Source organism: Ochlerotatus camptorhynchus, unplaced genomic scaffold (assembly GCF_037179485.1).
Source record: "Ochlerotatus camptorhynchus isolate MF236.1 unplaced genomic scaffold, CSIRO-AGI_Acam_v1.1 ptg000367l, whole genome shotgun sequence".
Taxonomy (NCBI): domain Eukaryota; kingdom Metazoa; phylum Arthropoda; class Insecta; order Diptera; family Culicidae; genus Ochlerotatus; species Ochlerotatus camptorhynchus.
This window is the reverse complement of record NW_027040855.1, coordinates 1,675,296-1,690,640: the sequence shown is the minus strand read 5'-3', so window position 1 is coordinate 1,690,640 and position 15,345 is coordinate 1,675,296. Positions and strand designations below refer to the sequence as shown.

The following is a 15,345-nucleotide window of genomic DNA, read 5'->3' as shown; positions in this document are numbered from 1 at the left end:
CTTTTGCGGTAAATTAGGTCTTTTTTTTTTGTAGATTCAAAAATCAGATGGAAGCATCTTGAAGCTTACAAAACATTTTATTAGATTTCCATGAGTGTGGTCATATTCCAAATATTTGATAAAACCTAAAATTAGCTGTATAGGAACAACATTAACCTTATCGTTGTTTGAAGCCGTATTTTTTCCTCTCGTAGAACAAATCCGTTTTCGAGCTACCTAGGTTGACAATCTTCGGGCAACCGTCCCTCTGTGAACACATAACAAACATTAAAACCAAAAAACTCAAAGCCACTTTGGGCCTGCTTACATCTTTCTCCTGGATGGTGCATTCCTTGCAGTAGTACGCATCAGACACACCTGGACCGCCGCAGATTACGCATCTTCCCTGGTAAGAACCGTAGTTGCACTCGTCGCAAATCCGCACCAGAGTACAGGGACGAACGTAGGAATCGCAGATGACACACTTTCCGTCGCACTTCTCACAAAGGCGACCAATGGCTGAAAAGATAGACGGTAAATTTGTACGTTTTCTTAACGTTCTTTTGAAAGTTGCGAGCTCACCAACACCCGGTTGCTTTCGACAGAAAATAAGATCTGGATGATGCTTGGCCATCGCTTAATGAAAACGTCGCGGAAGCAGATTCTAGTTTCCTCTTCAGGGGAAAGCGTAAACAACAATGCGGCGACGCGGTGTGAGAAACGTTTGGGAAAATCTGAGAAAATAGATTGTCAAAAGAGCGTTACGTTAGAACCTTCAAATTTGCGAGCGTTACGGTCGTTTCAATTTATGCTGCTGCGAGTGCTGGTTGTCAACATCGTCCGTGTCGCGAAGCGAAAGTAAACACTTTCCTCCCATCGAAATATCCATCGTCCATTATCAGATTCTGTTTTTTTTGTTTATTCGTCGGAAAAGCTGCGCATTTACCTTTTCCGTCGATTTTCCGGGAGGTAGTGAAAACATCAACCGCTTCACCAATCAGTCAGTGTGCAAACAATGGCGGAGTCGCTGGAAAATAGTGCCCCAATCGCTTCCACATCTTCGTCTTCGACTGCTGCTGCTCTTCTGGTAGATATACACAGCGATGGCGACGAAAATAAACAATCCCAGGCGGAAATGGACGAGAAATCTGACCCAGAAATTGGTAAGGTGAAAACTAATGGCTTGTGGACCGTGCTAATCGAATGTTTTGTTTTTGGTAACCAGTGAAAATGGAGTGCCCCGTATGCCTTCAAACATGTATCCATCCCGCAAGGCTGCCTTGTGGCCATATTTTTTGCTTCCTTTGCGTCAAGGTGAGTATAATTTATTATTGAACCAGGTACTTCATAGTGATTATTCCGTGTTTTTATTTTCCTACGGTTGTATACTGTGAGTAAGCAAATATAAATTATGCTGCAACTGTATGAATAATGCTGCCACTTACCAGTCTAGAAGAAAGACCGATTATTATGTCCCATGTTTCATGTTTGATGTTCACCTTCATTGCATAAACATTTGAACTGGCTAATGACACTAAAAACTTCTACGCTGTGAGATTACATCATTGACAATTTCTCTTCGTTTCTTAAGTGTTCCAATATTTACCTATTAACTTACAACGAGAACCATATGAAAGAAGGGGACATGAAGTTCAGCAGCTTTGTCCACCGAGGATGATCTTGAAACAAGAAAAACAATTAGTTAGTTAAAATTCATCTATGTGATTCCTAATCTTCTTTTCGTTGTTTCCATAGTGGTTAAAACTAGGGTTCTGATGCATGGTCATTATCGGTGTCATTGCTTAATTGTGGTGCTAAGGATTTCAGTATTGACTGACAAAGGGACGCGCAGTTGGAGGGTGATCTCGCTCTTCGAAGGATATAAATAGTGGGACCTTTCCATTAGAAGCGACTCTTTGTGATGAAGGCAAGAATTACAACTGTATCAAAACCGAATACTTCATCATTTCTCAATAGTACCCTACATACACTACACACAGAGAAATGATTTTTAAATTCAAATGGATATATTTTTGGCTCAGGGCCTAATATATTATTGTTATTGATTCTAATATATTATTCGGTTGATTCAAAGAAATATATTTTTGAATCAACAAACCGGTTGTAGAGTCAATAATTTGTTTGTTGTTTTTAAAAACCATTTTGTTGATTCAAAAATATGTTTTGTTGAAATAGTGATACAATATGTTTGAATCAATAACAAAATACATTAGGCCCTGAAACAAAAATCCATTTTTCTGCGTGTAAACTAAGGACACGGGATATACGACAATATATCAAATTACTGGTCGCACGTGTGTTATGTCCCGAACAGAGGGGAAAAAAAAGTTCAGCAGTGTCGTAAGAGAGAATAACAAAAATGGTTTGTGGGCAATACGACTTTTAAAATCCTGGACCTGGAGAATCAGGAAATATCAGATAAATGTATTTTCGGCCTAGAAATCAAGAAATTTCTTTTAAATTCTGAGAAATATTTCTTAATCCTCTCAGACAATTTATTAAAAAATGTGACTGTTATGATAATACACACCCATTTCATTTTGCCGACCAGCAAAATAAAGTATCGCAGAAGTGACAGCTCTTTCCTGTTAATCAGTGAAAATTCACTGATTCTTTCAGCAAATCCAAGTGAACCCCTCTTTGCTGTACAGCCAGAAAAATAAATTGAACTAAAATTGGGTTTGATTATTGTCTTAGAGATCAATTATTAATTGTGAAAAGGCACAGTAATCATTCCAGATTGCTGTTATATTTTTTCGCCAGTTAGATCTTGTTTTTATATTGTCTGACAGCAGGCTTGCAATTGCTCATTACAGCTAAAATGCTATTTTTCGGTATTATGAAGCAATGGGATACTATAATGATAATTTTTATTTGTAAGACGCAAGAAGAGGTGGTAAAGTTTGTATATGACATATAAAATGTGTCAATTTTGCTTTCAGAAGGTCACAACTAGCGATTTTATGGTCGCTGATTGCTCGCTCATCGCGTTGCTCATCGTTACAGCTAATCGCTATTGTGACCCTCTGAAAGCTAAAATGGCATGTTTTCTGTGTCATACACACACTTTACTGCCGTTATACGCATAAGAGTCCCACGGTACATAAGGATTGCATAGAACATGGGACAGTTATGCGTATAACGGAAGTTTACCTTCTGTTATTGCATCTTCTAAATAAGAATTATCATTGTTTATTGTTTATTGTTTATTGAAAAATTCAACTGACAATTATTGTCTAAATGAATAAAACTTAAACTAAATAGTTACCGTCAACGGTCCGGAAAAGGCCAAGTAGCCGATGACGAAACACGTCAGCTGATACATTGAAGTCGAACATATAAAAAAAGTTTTTGAATTGCCGGCTGATTGCTCGAATTGGCTCGTGTTGTGTATAATTCCGGCTCCTTGGTTCCAAAAACAGAAAGTCGCGTTGACGAAGAGACCTCTGAGGGGCATACATATTTAGCTGTGACAGCAGTGTTGGACAGTCAATGTCACCCGTAAGCAGCTTTCCAGCGAACATAGCTTGAGCGACCGTCCGTCTCACCTCTAATGGCTCGATTCGATACGGTGGCAAGTTCGTTGGGTCACGCCAGTTGAGGAAACGAAGAGCATCCGTACAAACTTGCGTTGAACGGATTCAATTCTAGTGATCCAGCAAGCATGGAAAGGGCACCAAACAACTGAACTTGACTCTAATAAGGATCGCACAAGCGAGCAGTATAGTGACCTGAGGCATAGCGGGTCACGAAACTCGTCGGCAATTTTGAAAATAAAGCCCAATTGTCGATTAGCTCTGGAGATGATGTCATTGTATTGGGTTCTGAAAGTGAGTCTGCAGTCCAAGGTAACGCCGAGATCCTTTGTGTTCTACACGAGCAAGACAGTGTCCGTAGAGAACATAGTCAAACATTATTGGTTCGATTTTTCGGTTATAGGAAATAATGTTACATTTTTCTATGCTTAGACTCATCAAATTTCTTTAGCACCAGTCAGCAAAAATACCTAACATATTCTGGAGATCCCAGCAGTCCGAGAGGCTTTTAATAATTTTGTAGATTTTCGTATCGTCTGCATAGAAAACGCGGCATCCTGATGGTATCAGCAAGGCGACGTCGTTTAAAAAGATCGAAAATAGTAGCGGTCGTAGGTTACTGCCTTGCGAGACTCCCGAGTTGTTTGAGAAAACATCCGATTCCGACATGTACATAGCGATTCACCAAGTAAGATCCGAACCAATCCACAGCAGTTGACGAAATGCCAAGTATCACCAGCTTGGCCAGCAAGATATTATGGTCCACCATGTCAAATGCAGCTTTTAGAACCACATACGCAGTATCGACTTGCCATCCTGAATCCATGCATCGTAGACAGTTAGAAGTGAACTGCACCAGGTTCGTGGACACGGAGCGCTTCGGGTAGAAACCGTGTGTTCTGTATCGATATAATTTTTGCAGCGTGCGAACAGAGCATCATTTATGATAATCTCGAACAGTTTTGAGCAGGCAGCCAGCGAATCCAAACACATAAAGCTACCAACGATACAGACAAAACGGTTGCTACGACTACCATGACAAATTCGCTCTGTAACATAGCTCGATCTGAGTTGTAGAAGGATAATGATATATTGCTTGCATGCTTTGTTGCAATATACACGGATGAGGACATAGCTCGATCTGAATCGAGAAAAGACATAACAAAAAAATTCCCATTAACACACGTGTATCATGTTCGGCTTTACTTCGTGAAGCAGCTTGCCAACAATTTGCTCGTTTCCTTCTACCGCCCCGAGTGAGTTGTGCCGCACGGGCTGCTTGTCATGACAAAGAACGAAGAAGATTATACCATTATTGCTTTCCACTTCTGACATAGCGTTATTATTCGGTTCGTTGATCGCTTGTCATTTTGTCATTTGGAGATATTTTTGATTCCTTGGCAGGCACACAGGGAGGTGATTCCACGATAATTTATGACATTGCGTTTATCTCCTTTTTTGTACACTGGGAACAGATAAGAAAGTTTCCAACGGCAGGGGAACTCACATTGCTGTGCCGAGAGATTGAATAGCCTTGCAAGTGGAAGGCAGAGATTGGCTACACAACGTTTTAGAACTGATGACGGAATGCCATCAGGTCCGGCGGCGAACGAGAGCTTCAGTTTTCGTGTTGCGGCTATCACCATGTCTTCTGAAATGCGCGGAATAACGAAACTAAACACATCACGTGGCACCCCAGCAGTAGCGTCCAGCACTTGTGTTGGCGAAGCGGAGAAATCGTGAAACACTTGCTTGAAATGACGAGCAAACAAGTCGCATTTTTCTCTTTCGCTATTAGCCGAGTCATTCCCGAGAAACATGGAACAAGGCAACCCGGATTCCTTCCGTTTGGAGTTGACAAACGACCAAAAACTTTTCGGATTCGTGCGAAGGTTCGCTTCCGTGCGTCTCACGTGTCGATTATAGAGAAAACGATTGTAATTTCGATAACTACGACTCGCAAAATTGAACAGTCGTTTGTAGTACGGCGAGCGAGAGTTACAATACTTTCGGAGGGCGGCAGAGCGTTGACGTTTTAGCACGCGTAGGCGTGGGTTAGACCATGCAGGCTTTAGCGGAGGTCGTCGAGCTGGGACAAAGCGGAAAATAGCATCTTCCAGTGCAGCACTGAAAAAATCCACTGCATCATTCATTAAAATATCTCATTCATTTCATAAATCCGAAAAAAATAGCATTTTAGCTGTAATGAGCATTTGTAAGCTTGTCTGACAGTATGTAAACAGAGGACATATCGGAACTAGTGTTCGCTGAAATCAAATGGAAAGTATGTCGCAATGCTGAATTCGGCTAGTAATATGCACGATGAATTTGTTATAGAGTGCACTTCGATCCATGAAAACAATAAACGCGCGAATGTAAAACTCAAAACACATCCCTTTTATGACAGATTATGCAGGTAGCTGAGCATCCAGCAAAATTTTCCGAATTGCTGGTTAATCAGTAAAATGTATTTTTGCTGGAAGTAGTTCAGCAATCCATTTTGCTGGAAATAGATTCTGATTTTTAGTGTGATCCTACAATTATACCACAGACAAACAGACGTAAAACTTCATTGTGTATCTTCGTTAACGCATTTAACGGTTGATTTGAATACTATCAGTTCCGTGAACTACTCGCCGCAGCGCTGGCATCGGATCACTTTGACGTTTCTATACACTCAGAATTTTGTTTAAACTAATTAGGCCGTTCGCAATGCTGTTGTATTTTATATTGCGCGTTTCACACCAAATTGGACTAATAAGCGCGTTTTCACGTATTATAAAGTTTGATAAAACTGCAAGTTTACGTCTAATCGTCTTGGTGTTTTCGGTGCATTTATTACTTATGATGCAAGCAATAAGTGCTTCCAAGACATCAAAACGGTTTGACGGAAACGTGCACTTTTATCAAACTTTTTGCATTTTTGGGACAGTCCAGTTTCAGATGCAATCAGAAATAAGGACTGTTTCAATTTGAAACTAGAACAAAAACGCACCTCTCGCAATGCTGAGTTGCAGTTTCATTATTCGAGCACTATTTTGCACCAGATTTGCAACTGGTCGACTATTCTGTTTTATTTCTGAGCGAGTTTAAAACACGAAAGGAACTCTGTTTCAAATTTCTTTGGATGTGTTAAAGATGTTTTGAAGAGCTTCACAAACAAAAAACGGAGAACTTCATAGGGAACCGAGTAGAGAACAGTAAAGTTTATGGAAGTTGATGATTACAAACATCTTTTAGAACTGTGTGTTGCGCTGATCGTGTTGCAGTTTTATTTTTGACAGTTTCAAATTATAGAATTGACGAGTAGTTTAAAACAATTTTGAAACTCAGCATTGCGAACGGCCTTAGTATAAAAGTCACACTAAAACGCTATTCGCCTGGTTGACCCCAGGCTTCGTTTAGTTGCCAACAAAACGAGCCTAGTATAAACTTGCAGTATAAGGGGTATATATAGTTTATATTTTGAATATACATGCGTAGTTTAGCCAAAGATGAATACTAAGATGAAACTGTCGGAAGAAACACTTTCTATTTCAGTGTCTTCTTTCACGGTCCCTTTCATCCAATGAGAACCCCCCGTATTCAAGGTAATTTTGTGGTTTTGCTGCCCCCTCGCAAGAGATGAAATTTTGCGCTCATTTTTATCAAAACAATCACACGAAAATCAGAGATGTCCCATTTTTTAATTACTCGATTAACAACTAATCGATTATTTTTTGTTCGCTGTGCTGCCATTTTTCCACCAATGAGAGTGCAGCACATGTTTGAAACGATCGGTGATGATCCTGTGGAGATTTTAATGCTTATATCGGCATGATCTAACCGATTATAAATAGTTTACTTTTCGGTTCGTTAATCGATTAAACGATTATTCGAATGAAAATCGGACATCACTAGATGAATGTGAAACGTCATTTCAAATATAAGGCCGTTCATAAATAATGATACAATTCGAAAGGGACCGGGGCTAATCACAAATTACGTCTCCATGGTAACTGAAAGAAACACGAGTGTTCACCGGTTGGCTTAGCGGTGGATTATCCGTAGAATGTATTTGATCACTGTCATTAAATGTCACCAACGCAAACCATCAACATCACCGGTAAGGGGAAGCTTTCTCCTTCCCGATGATGTTGTTGGTTTGCGTGGGTGACCCTCGGTTGGCAAGAAAAAGGCCTACAATAGTTTGTTTACAAAAAGCTTGTATGCCCTTTTCACATGTGGCTCTTGATTTTAATGTTGGTATTTTTATTGATTGAAAAGCAATAAATTCCTGTAATATAAAGTTTATTTTCATAGGAAAGCATAAAAAAGTGAATACAAAACAATCAAATCTCGTGCAATCGTGCTCCGTATCAGACTCGCTGGTCGACCGTTTTCTTGGTTCGGATTTATTTATTATTTTATTATAACTTTATTAACGAGACTTTCAGCCGTTGGCTGGCTCGTCTCCGATAGGTTCGGATTTGGACCCGAGAAGCGTTAGTTTGAACTGCTTGGCAAAGGATTTCTGGGCAGGCGTTTTGGTACGTACGATCTCCTGTCCCACCGAGGCATCCGTTAGCATGTCCGTGTCGGAACGGATGACCTCTTTGATGGACTGCAATTCTACCATCGATTTTCGACGCTGCTTTTTGTTCAACTTCACACGATAGTTGAAATCGAATACGGTCGATGATCTGGCGGAGGATACTTCATTCTTCGGGGAAGTCAACGATTTGACCTTTTCCGAGCTGAGCTTCTCGAGCCTTACGACCGGTATGGCTTGAAGCAACTTTTCGACGGAAGTCCCTCGTGGCAATCGAATCTTCTTGACCAGTTCATCCAGGTTGATTTCTTCGCCATTCGAAGAAACCAACGAGGTAGAACTAGATGAAGTCGTGGACAGTCGTCGCTTCGATGTTGGTTTATTTCGTTTAGGGACCATATCGTAATCGCTGTCGTCACAGTCTATTACGGTTCGTCTGTTCTGAGATTTGCGTTTGGTCGTGGATGCAACTGACTCTGAACTGTCATCCATCTGAATCATCCGGTTTGATCTGACGTCTTCTACGAGATCGGCCCCTAAGAACTCCCTTCTATGCTATCGTTACCGGCTTCCACCCGTGTTGCTGCTTCCGCTCAAAATTGGTCCCGGCGGCTCATCCACAACAATCAACGACAAAAAGTGCAAACATAGTTTTTCGAGGGAACTTCCATGCACTCATCGTGGCAACAAGTCATACTGCACGTTGCACACTGGATCAGATCCCAACACTTGCAATCGTCGTAATCACGCCCATACCGACAGCGTCACACTCTGAAGGACGTTTCAACTGATTGTTGAATGCATTCGGTTCCAGCTCCCACGAGGCATCCCTAGAACAAATAAAAAATATTCAGTATTCCAATACCAATTCACCCACCTCCGCCTCACTTACTTTTCCGGTATATAAATCCAACGCTGCTGCATCTCCTGGCCAAAAGTCGTCCTTGTTGCTGCACAAAGGGCAATTGAGAAAGTATCCCGCCGATTGAGCAAACTGTGCCACGCAGCTCCGATGGAACCAGCCATTCTGACAGCACGGGGCACGAATCGTGTCCAGCTTCCTGTAGGTCCCATATCATCGTTGCAAACCCCACTGGCCTCGGTCTCGGAGTATTTCACCTTATCCACCAGCGCTACGTGCTTATCGCAGCACGACTGGAACGTAATGCAACAAGGTGCCTGACCGCATCCCACAGAGCGTATGAAATATACGGAAGCTCTTCTTTGCGCAGCAAGAAACGGTAGCCAACCGTTTCTTGCAGATGTAGCACTTTTTTCCTCGGATACGAGCTTCCTCATTCCTGATGTCCTCCTCCATGAATCCGAAGATTCCCTCCTCGTTTTCCCCATGCTGGACCAAATTCGACGTCAGCAGCTGAAATTAATTTCCAATTAGCTAATCATTCACAACCAAACTAATGTAATAGCGAATTTGTTTATTAACCAGGTTGGAACCAGTTCCAACCCGTGCGAACCCGAGCTTAATGTCAGTGTGAACCTCAACCCGAGCCAGGTTACAATAACAAACGTTCGCACTGACGTTTGACAGGCAAGAAGCAGACCCAATCTTGATACCCGATCCAGGTTGGAACTGGATCAAAAACAAATTCGGCATAAGTAAACCTACCAGACAGTGGTAGTGCACCCGAGTGCGCCACTTTTTGTGAAACATCCCCAATAAAAGCCATCAATTGACGCATCTTATTCGTGAGTTATCCACCATGAAACTCAAACAACGGGTTCCACGTAATGGTTAGAACATTTTCCACTTCCAGCTTAATCGACACAATTTTCATAATATGCACTAATGACCGCCAGCTAGGACCACATGAATACTTTGGGAAGGCTTTTTGACTGCTATTCATACTTGGTATAAAGTTTAAGCTATGATAGTGTAAAATTTAATCTAAGGAGCGTATACAGCGTGAATTTGAAAAATGTTTATTTTTTAATCTAATAATGAATTGTATTATTTTTTCCCTCCCCTTGGCTAGTTTTTGCACCTTGCTGTTGATGGGCGGGCTTAATTTCATGCTTTATAGTGGAGTGTTGGAGACGGTAGGTTTATGGTCGGCGTTGCTGGCTCATGCCGCGAAAGAATGGCGTCATGGGCAGGCAATGGGGATTACTATGCTTCCCCTCTCTGATAAACCACTGCATGAGAGAACCAAAGATCTAGTCCAGCAGTGATAGCATCACACTTGTTACTCCTTTAATTGAGAGTCGCGTCGTAGTACGCTTACGTATAGGCACTGACGTTGGGTGTGATACTGGCGGGTTTTGCCGCAAATCACTCTTATTTTATTTATTTTTACGCAGATAGATTTATTTGGGTTTGCAAGGGAATTATACGATTATACTATTGAAATATTTCAGAAAATGCCCAACGGTGCTCCTTCTATTTCCGTGACAAGCTTTCATTGTTGTTTTCATTGAAGTGTTACACATCATTTTTGTACATGGTATTGTAACTAATCTTAAATGTGCTTCATTTTGATTTGGGATAAGTGTTTGAACTATGGCTCGGGAGTTCCACTGTGGCGTGCTTCTATTGTGACATACCCATACGTATTTTTGTGGTGCGACATAGTGGAACTATGATATAATAAATAGGTATAGGCTTAAATCAAAAGTACTTGAAACACGTTTAAGTTTAGATTACAAGCACAAGTGAAGGTACTTAATAAAGCATGGGTTATGATTGATTAGGTGAATTAGAGCTTTTAATAATTTATTAAATTAGACTAATGAGATATCATAATCATCAAATGAACTTAAATAAGAAACTTCAGAAAGTCTAATGACATTAAGTAGATTAACAAAAGAATTAGGATGCGGGGGTCCGCTTAGGGAGGCAACTAACCTTTAAAGTTGTAGAATAAATCTTCTTATTTAGTCTTGAACTTTAAAAAGAAAACGCAGGCAGACCAATAGCATTAAGCAGATTAACAAGGAGAGGAATAGTTTAGGAAATAAGTAAAAGTAGAGGTATGTGACAATTAATAGCTTTTAAACTTTTGGAGGTATTGTATTCCCCTGAGTTTGTTGTACTCGATTACTATATTATTCTCTCAATACGCGAAATCTCTTATATATGCGGTTAAAGCATTTGAGTTAACTTATTTCTTAGTGTTCAAGTACTTACATTTTCAAACAGCAGTCAATGTTAATCTATGAACTAAACCATACGTAAAATCGATCTTTTCTTATGTGATATTGATGCATGTTTAACTTTTCGCGGCTGTCGGAATCAACGCGCCTACGTCTACGGAGCTTACGCAGAAGTGATTCGCAATGTGGTAGAGCTTGAAATGATTGATACGTGCGGTGCGGTAAAATAACTAAATTGAAACAAAGCTCAACAGTAAAATTAGTAGAATATCTAGGGAGGAAACCAAAATTAATCAACTTGCCAACATAGGCTATCACATTTATTTTGGTGGTACTCTTTAAGTGATAATAAGCTGTTTTTTTTCTCTACGGTTGTTTCGCGTGGCGTTCACAATTTGCGCGATTTTCGTATCTTACGTAATTTAGATGTTCAGCTCTAAACGGTTTTACTGACTCGAGGTCGTTCCTTAAGCGGTGTTGGTACAGGTTAAACCTTTGCCGACTGTCGGATTCAACGCGCCTACGTCTACGGAGCTTACGCAGAAGTGATACGCAATTCGGTAGAGCTTGTCAAACGCTTTTGAGCTTATGTAGTATAGCATTTGTTCGGTGCGGTCGCGAAATCTTGAAATGATTGATACGTTCTTTAAATTAACTAATTTGATACAAAGCTCAGTAGTAAATAAGTAGAATATCTAGGGAGGAAACCAAAATTAATCAACTTGCCAACATAGGCTATATCATTTATTTTGGTGGCAATCTTTAAATGATAATAAGCCTTTTTTCTCGCTTCGGTTGTCTCGCACGGCTTTCGGAATTCGCGCGGTTTTCGTAACTTACATAATTTAGATATTTCGTTCGAAACGGATTTACTTATTCAATCGCTTTACTACGCAGATGTATCTACGCGCACACGTCACAGCATTTTTTCTATAATTATCTTGAAACAATACATACGGAATCCAGTGTTCAAGCGGCCAACATAGGCTAGTCCTTCTGCTGTATTGTCAAAGATAGAAGCAAAATTTATTCAAATGGGTCAAGTCTTGAAAACTAAGCTGTTACGCAGCTCCAGCTTGATACCAATAAAAAAATAAAAATAATGAATTGTATTATTTCTGAGTGTACATTCTATAGACCTTTTATGCAATATTGTTTGCGAGTTAACGAGCAAGCTTGTTTTCCGCGAGAGGCCCGAGAGATGTCGTTACTGACGTCCTATGTTTTGAGATACTATGTTTGCAAGAAAAACTTTTTCAAAGAGCTACGTCTGTTTGTCTGTGATTAAAAAATTTGCTAGGTTTAGTTTGAAAATGTTTGTAGATTAATGAATTCTTAAATATAGTTGCAGATTTTTGGTTGCTAAATGAATTACTTAAATTGCTTTATGTGGAATTTTCAAGATGAGCAGAAAATTATTCGAATAAAAGGAGTTTCGATAACTTGGGCCAGGATGATCAACAAAAATTTAACTGCCACTTGGTTGGGATTCAGAGGGCCGGTAATTTATTTGCGGCTTTGTGACAACATTTCTCCCCAAGTTGAATTTGTGCATCTCTGAGTGGACGCTAAATCTAGTTGGGACCAACACAAATCAAACTTCTGAGTAGATTGAAATGTCTTTGTGTAAATGCAAGAATGGAAAAGAGTTATCTATTAGAAGAGGATAATTTTTCTGAATATGTACTTGTAGTTCTAGTTCGTAATTGCGGGGGCGACCCCGGTGTAGTGGTTAGCATCCATACCTCTCACGCCAAAGTCACGAGTTCAAATCTCACCCCCGGACAAGTCACGAATGACCCAAGAGCGTTAAAGTGACTATAATAAAAAAAAAAGTTCGTAATTGTGTTTTAAGGATCCAGCTCGGTTTGAACTACATGTTTTGGAAACTTTTTTATGCTCGATAAAGTGTAGGAGTATCATTTTTTCATGTATTTTAACCAAAATCACCATACAAAATTCAAACTAAAAGCTCCAGCTCATCCTAAAACCAAATGAGCTAAAACTTTCAGAGAATGGATTTCTCACCTAAAGGCTCCTAAAGGCACACATCTAGAGGTTGGCCCGTGGAAAATTAGAACTTTTATTTTTGTGGGCCAGTCTAATATGCATGAAGTGTCGTTCAGATTAGCGGGGGCCACGGTAGGTTATAATCCCGAAACACACTTTTGCCAATCATTTTTCGAAAGAACCACACATGTTTGTGTTTTTTTGTTAGAAAGTCTGACTCTAAAAGACCTTCCTAGAGACCTGCCAAACTCGCTTCAAAACAAGTGCCAAGTTTTATTTTGCACGTTGAAAACTTCAAATCGAACTTTTGCCCCACCTTATACTCTAAAGTGCAATCCCAGGGGTGGTCTCAACGATGACCACAACGACTGTCACGCGAAACTAAGCATCAGCATGTCTCTAAGTCGTTCGGAATATTCTCCATTTGGCATACACGTAAAAAAATACAATTAATTACCACAGATTTTATGACGTTTAGAATATTGCTGTTTTCTTATTACTAATTACGGCACTATCTAAATTTGTACTATGATAGTACATCACATTTTCCAAAAACTAACCGACTGACATTGTATGTTACTTCCCATTCCACAGGGCGTTGCATTCAAGAACCGTCGCTGTGCGATGTGCCGACGGGACATTCCTCCCAGCTATCTGGAACATCCGCAGCTGGTGAACGGGCTGCGAGAGGTGGAAATGGCTGCCAAAGCCAACGACGGTGCAGAATATCAGTGGTACTACGAAGGCCGCAACGGTTGGTGGCAGTACGATGAACGCACCAGCCAGGAGCTGGAGGAATCCTATCAGAAAAAGGAGAGGTTCTGCAAAATTTTGGTGGCTGGTTTCCTATATATCGTGGACTTTGAACACAAGTGCCAGATTCGACAAAATGATCCCTCCAGAATTCGTCGGGTAAAGCGAGATTTGGCTACGATTCCCAAGAAGGGAGTAGCTGGCTTGAGATTGGAAACGAATGATTTGACCGCCGGATCGACACCTAGTTCCAATTCGGATGGATCGTTGAACTCGGATGATTTACATGCGGAAACTAATCTACTGCAGATGCATCGCAACATAGTTGTCGAGGAAACGGAGGAGGACGAACTGGAGGAGGATATACGTCGTGTCAATTTGGATGGCAGTTTCAGCAGTGATACTAATAATAGCACAAACAATTCGTTTGGTGAGGAGGACCCACTTCCGGGAGGCTCCGGTAGCGGGGTCAACTCCGGTGGCGAAGTGGAATTGACCGAAGCTATCAATAATTTGAATGCACTGTCGTTGCGAGAGCAACGAACGATTGAAAGGTCAGGAGAACCAGTTACGATCAGACGACGTATTGTAACCGATCTCCTGGCGCTCAGTGATAGCGATGATGATAATGATCACATTATCCTTTAGATTTTGAGTAGAGTCACAACTACGTAGTATGCATACCGCATTTTTAAGCACGGCTATCTGGAAGCTTGAAGGTAGTTTGGCAATTTTTTTTTTAAATTTCCGTCTTCTTCATAAATGAGCATTTTTGTGCAATAGAAAGAATTCAATATTTGTTTTAGTAGCAAGACTTCTGGATAGTACCGTTGCATTATCCTCGAAGGAAACCGCATCACTAGTGGCTATCGATAAGGACGGTTCTTTCATTCACGCAAAAAATGTTCGCAAGACTCGTTATGTTCATATTCGATCTTTTAGTTTGTAAGAAATAATCTAAACTGGGCTCTCAAATTATCAATCTATATAATAGCTATCAACATAAGTATACTTTTCTACACCGAAATAATCTGAAGCGCTGAATATTTTTGTTACTGCAACTTTTTTAACTGATTAATAAAGCCAACATTTGGTTGAACGCAATGTCTTTTATTCTTAATTAGTCCTAGGGCTTGCAAAAATGTAATCTTTTGATGGATCATAAGGTAGCCAATTACCACCGATGTAGATCGAGATACGCCAGCATTGCAGTGAACCAAAACTTTGCCTCCATCAAGACGGCATCTTTCGATGAATTCATTGGTTCGTTTTAAAACTTCTTGCAAATCAGTTTCCGGTAAATCTAGGCATTCAACAAAGTTCGTTTTAATATCCTGAACACAACCTTCGAAGGGTGGGGTATCTATACCGACACTCAGAACGTGTGTTATTCCATACTTCTCC

General features: G+C 40.4%; 2 protein-coding genes across 2 annotated transcripts; one reads left to right on the top strand and one right to left on the bottom strand.

Annotated features, from left to right (window-relative positions):
- Positions 1–75: 75 nt before the first annotated feature.
- Phf5a (PHD finger protein 5a) lies at positions 76–674 on the bottom strand. Its single transcript, XM_065232344.1, has 3 exons — positions 562–674; positions 308–498; positions 76–247 (listed from the first exon to the last, which is right to left on the bottom strand). The coding sequence occupies exons 1-3, from the start codon at positions 611–613 to the stop codon at positions 158–160; spliced, it is 333 nt and encodes a 110-aa protein (XP_065088416.1). The 5' UTR covers positions 614–674; the 3' UTR covers positions 76–157.
- Positions 675–833: 159 nt separating this feature from the next.
- Positions 834–15,040, top strand: Rnf146 (Ring finger protein 146). Its single transcript, XM_065232328.1, has 3 exons — positions 834–1,142; positions 1,205–1,293; positions 13,783–15,040. Exons 1-3 carry the CDS (start codon positions 995–997, stop codon positions 14,587–14,589), a joined length of 1,044 nt encoding a protein of 347 aa, XP_065088400.1. The 5' UTR covers positions 834–994; the 3' UTR covers positions 14,590–15,040.
- The last annotated feature ends 305 nt before the right edge of the window (positions 15,041–15,345 follow it).

What these genes read in the sequence shown, in the direction of transcription:
- Phf5a (XM_065232344.1), bottom strand. Translation starts at nt 613, where the DNA reads ATGGCCAAGCATCATCCAGATCTTATTTTCTGTCGAAAGCAACCGGGT. An exon ending in TCGAAAGCAACCGGGTGTTG is followed by an intron (nt 499 to 561) that starts GTGAGCTCGCAA and finishes CTATCTTTTCAG; the next exon opens with CCATTGGTCGCCTTTGTGAG. An exon ending in GCACCATCCAGGAGAAAGAT is followed by an intron (nt 248 to 307) that starts GTAAGCAGGCCC and finishes ATGTGTTCACAG; the next exon opens with AGGGACGGTTGCCCGAAGAT.
- Rnf146 (XM_065232328.1), top strand. Translation starts at nt 995, where the DNA reads ATGGCGGAGTCGCTGGAAAATAGTGCCCCAATCGCTTCCACATCTTCG. An exon ending in GAAATCTGACCCAGAAATTG is followed by an intron (nt 1,143 to 1,204) that starts GTAAGGTGAAAA and finishes TTTGGTAACCAG; the next exon opens with TGAAAATGGAGTGCCCCGTA. An exon ending in TTTGCTTCCTTTGCGTCAAG is followed by an intron (nt 1,294 to 13,782) that starts GTGAGTATAATT and finishes CCCATTCCACAG; the next exon opens with GGCGTTGCATTCAAGAACCG.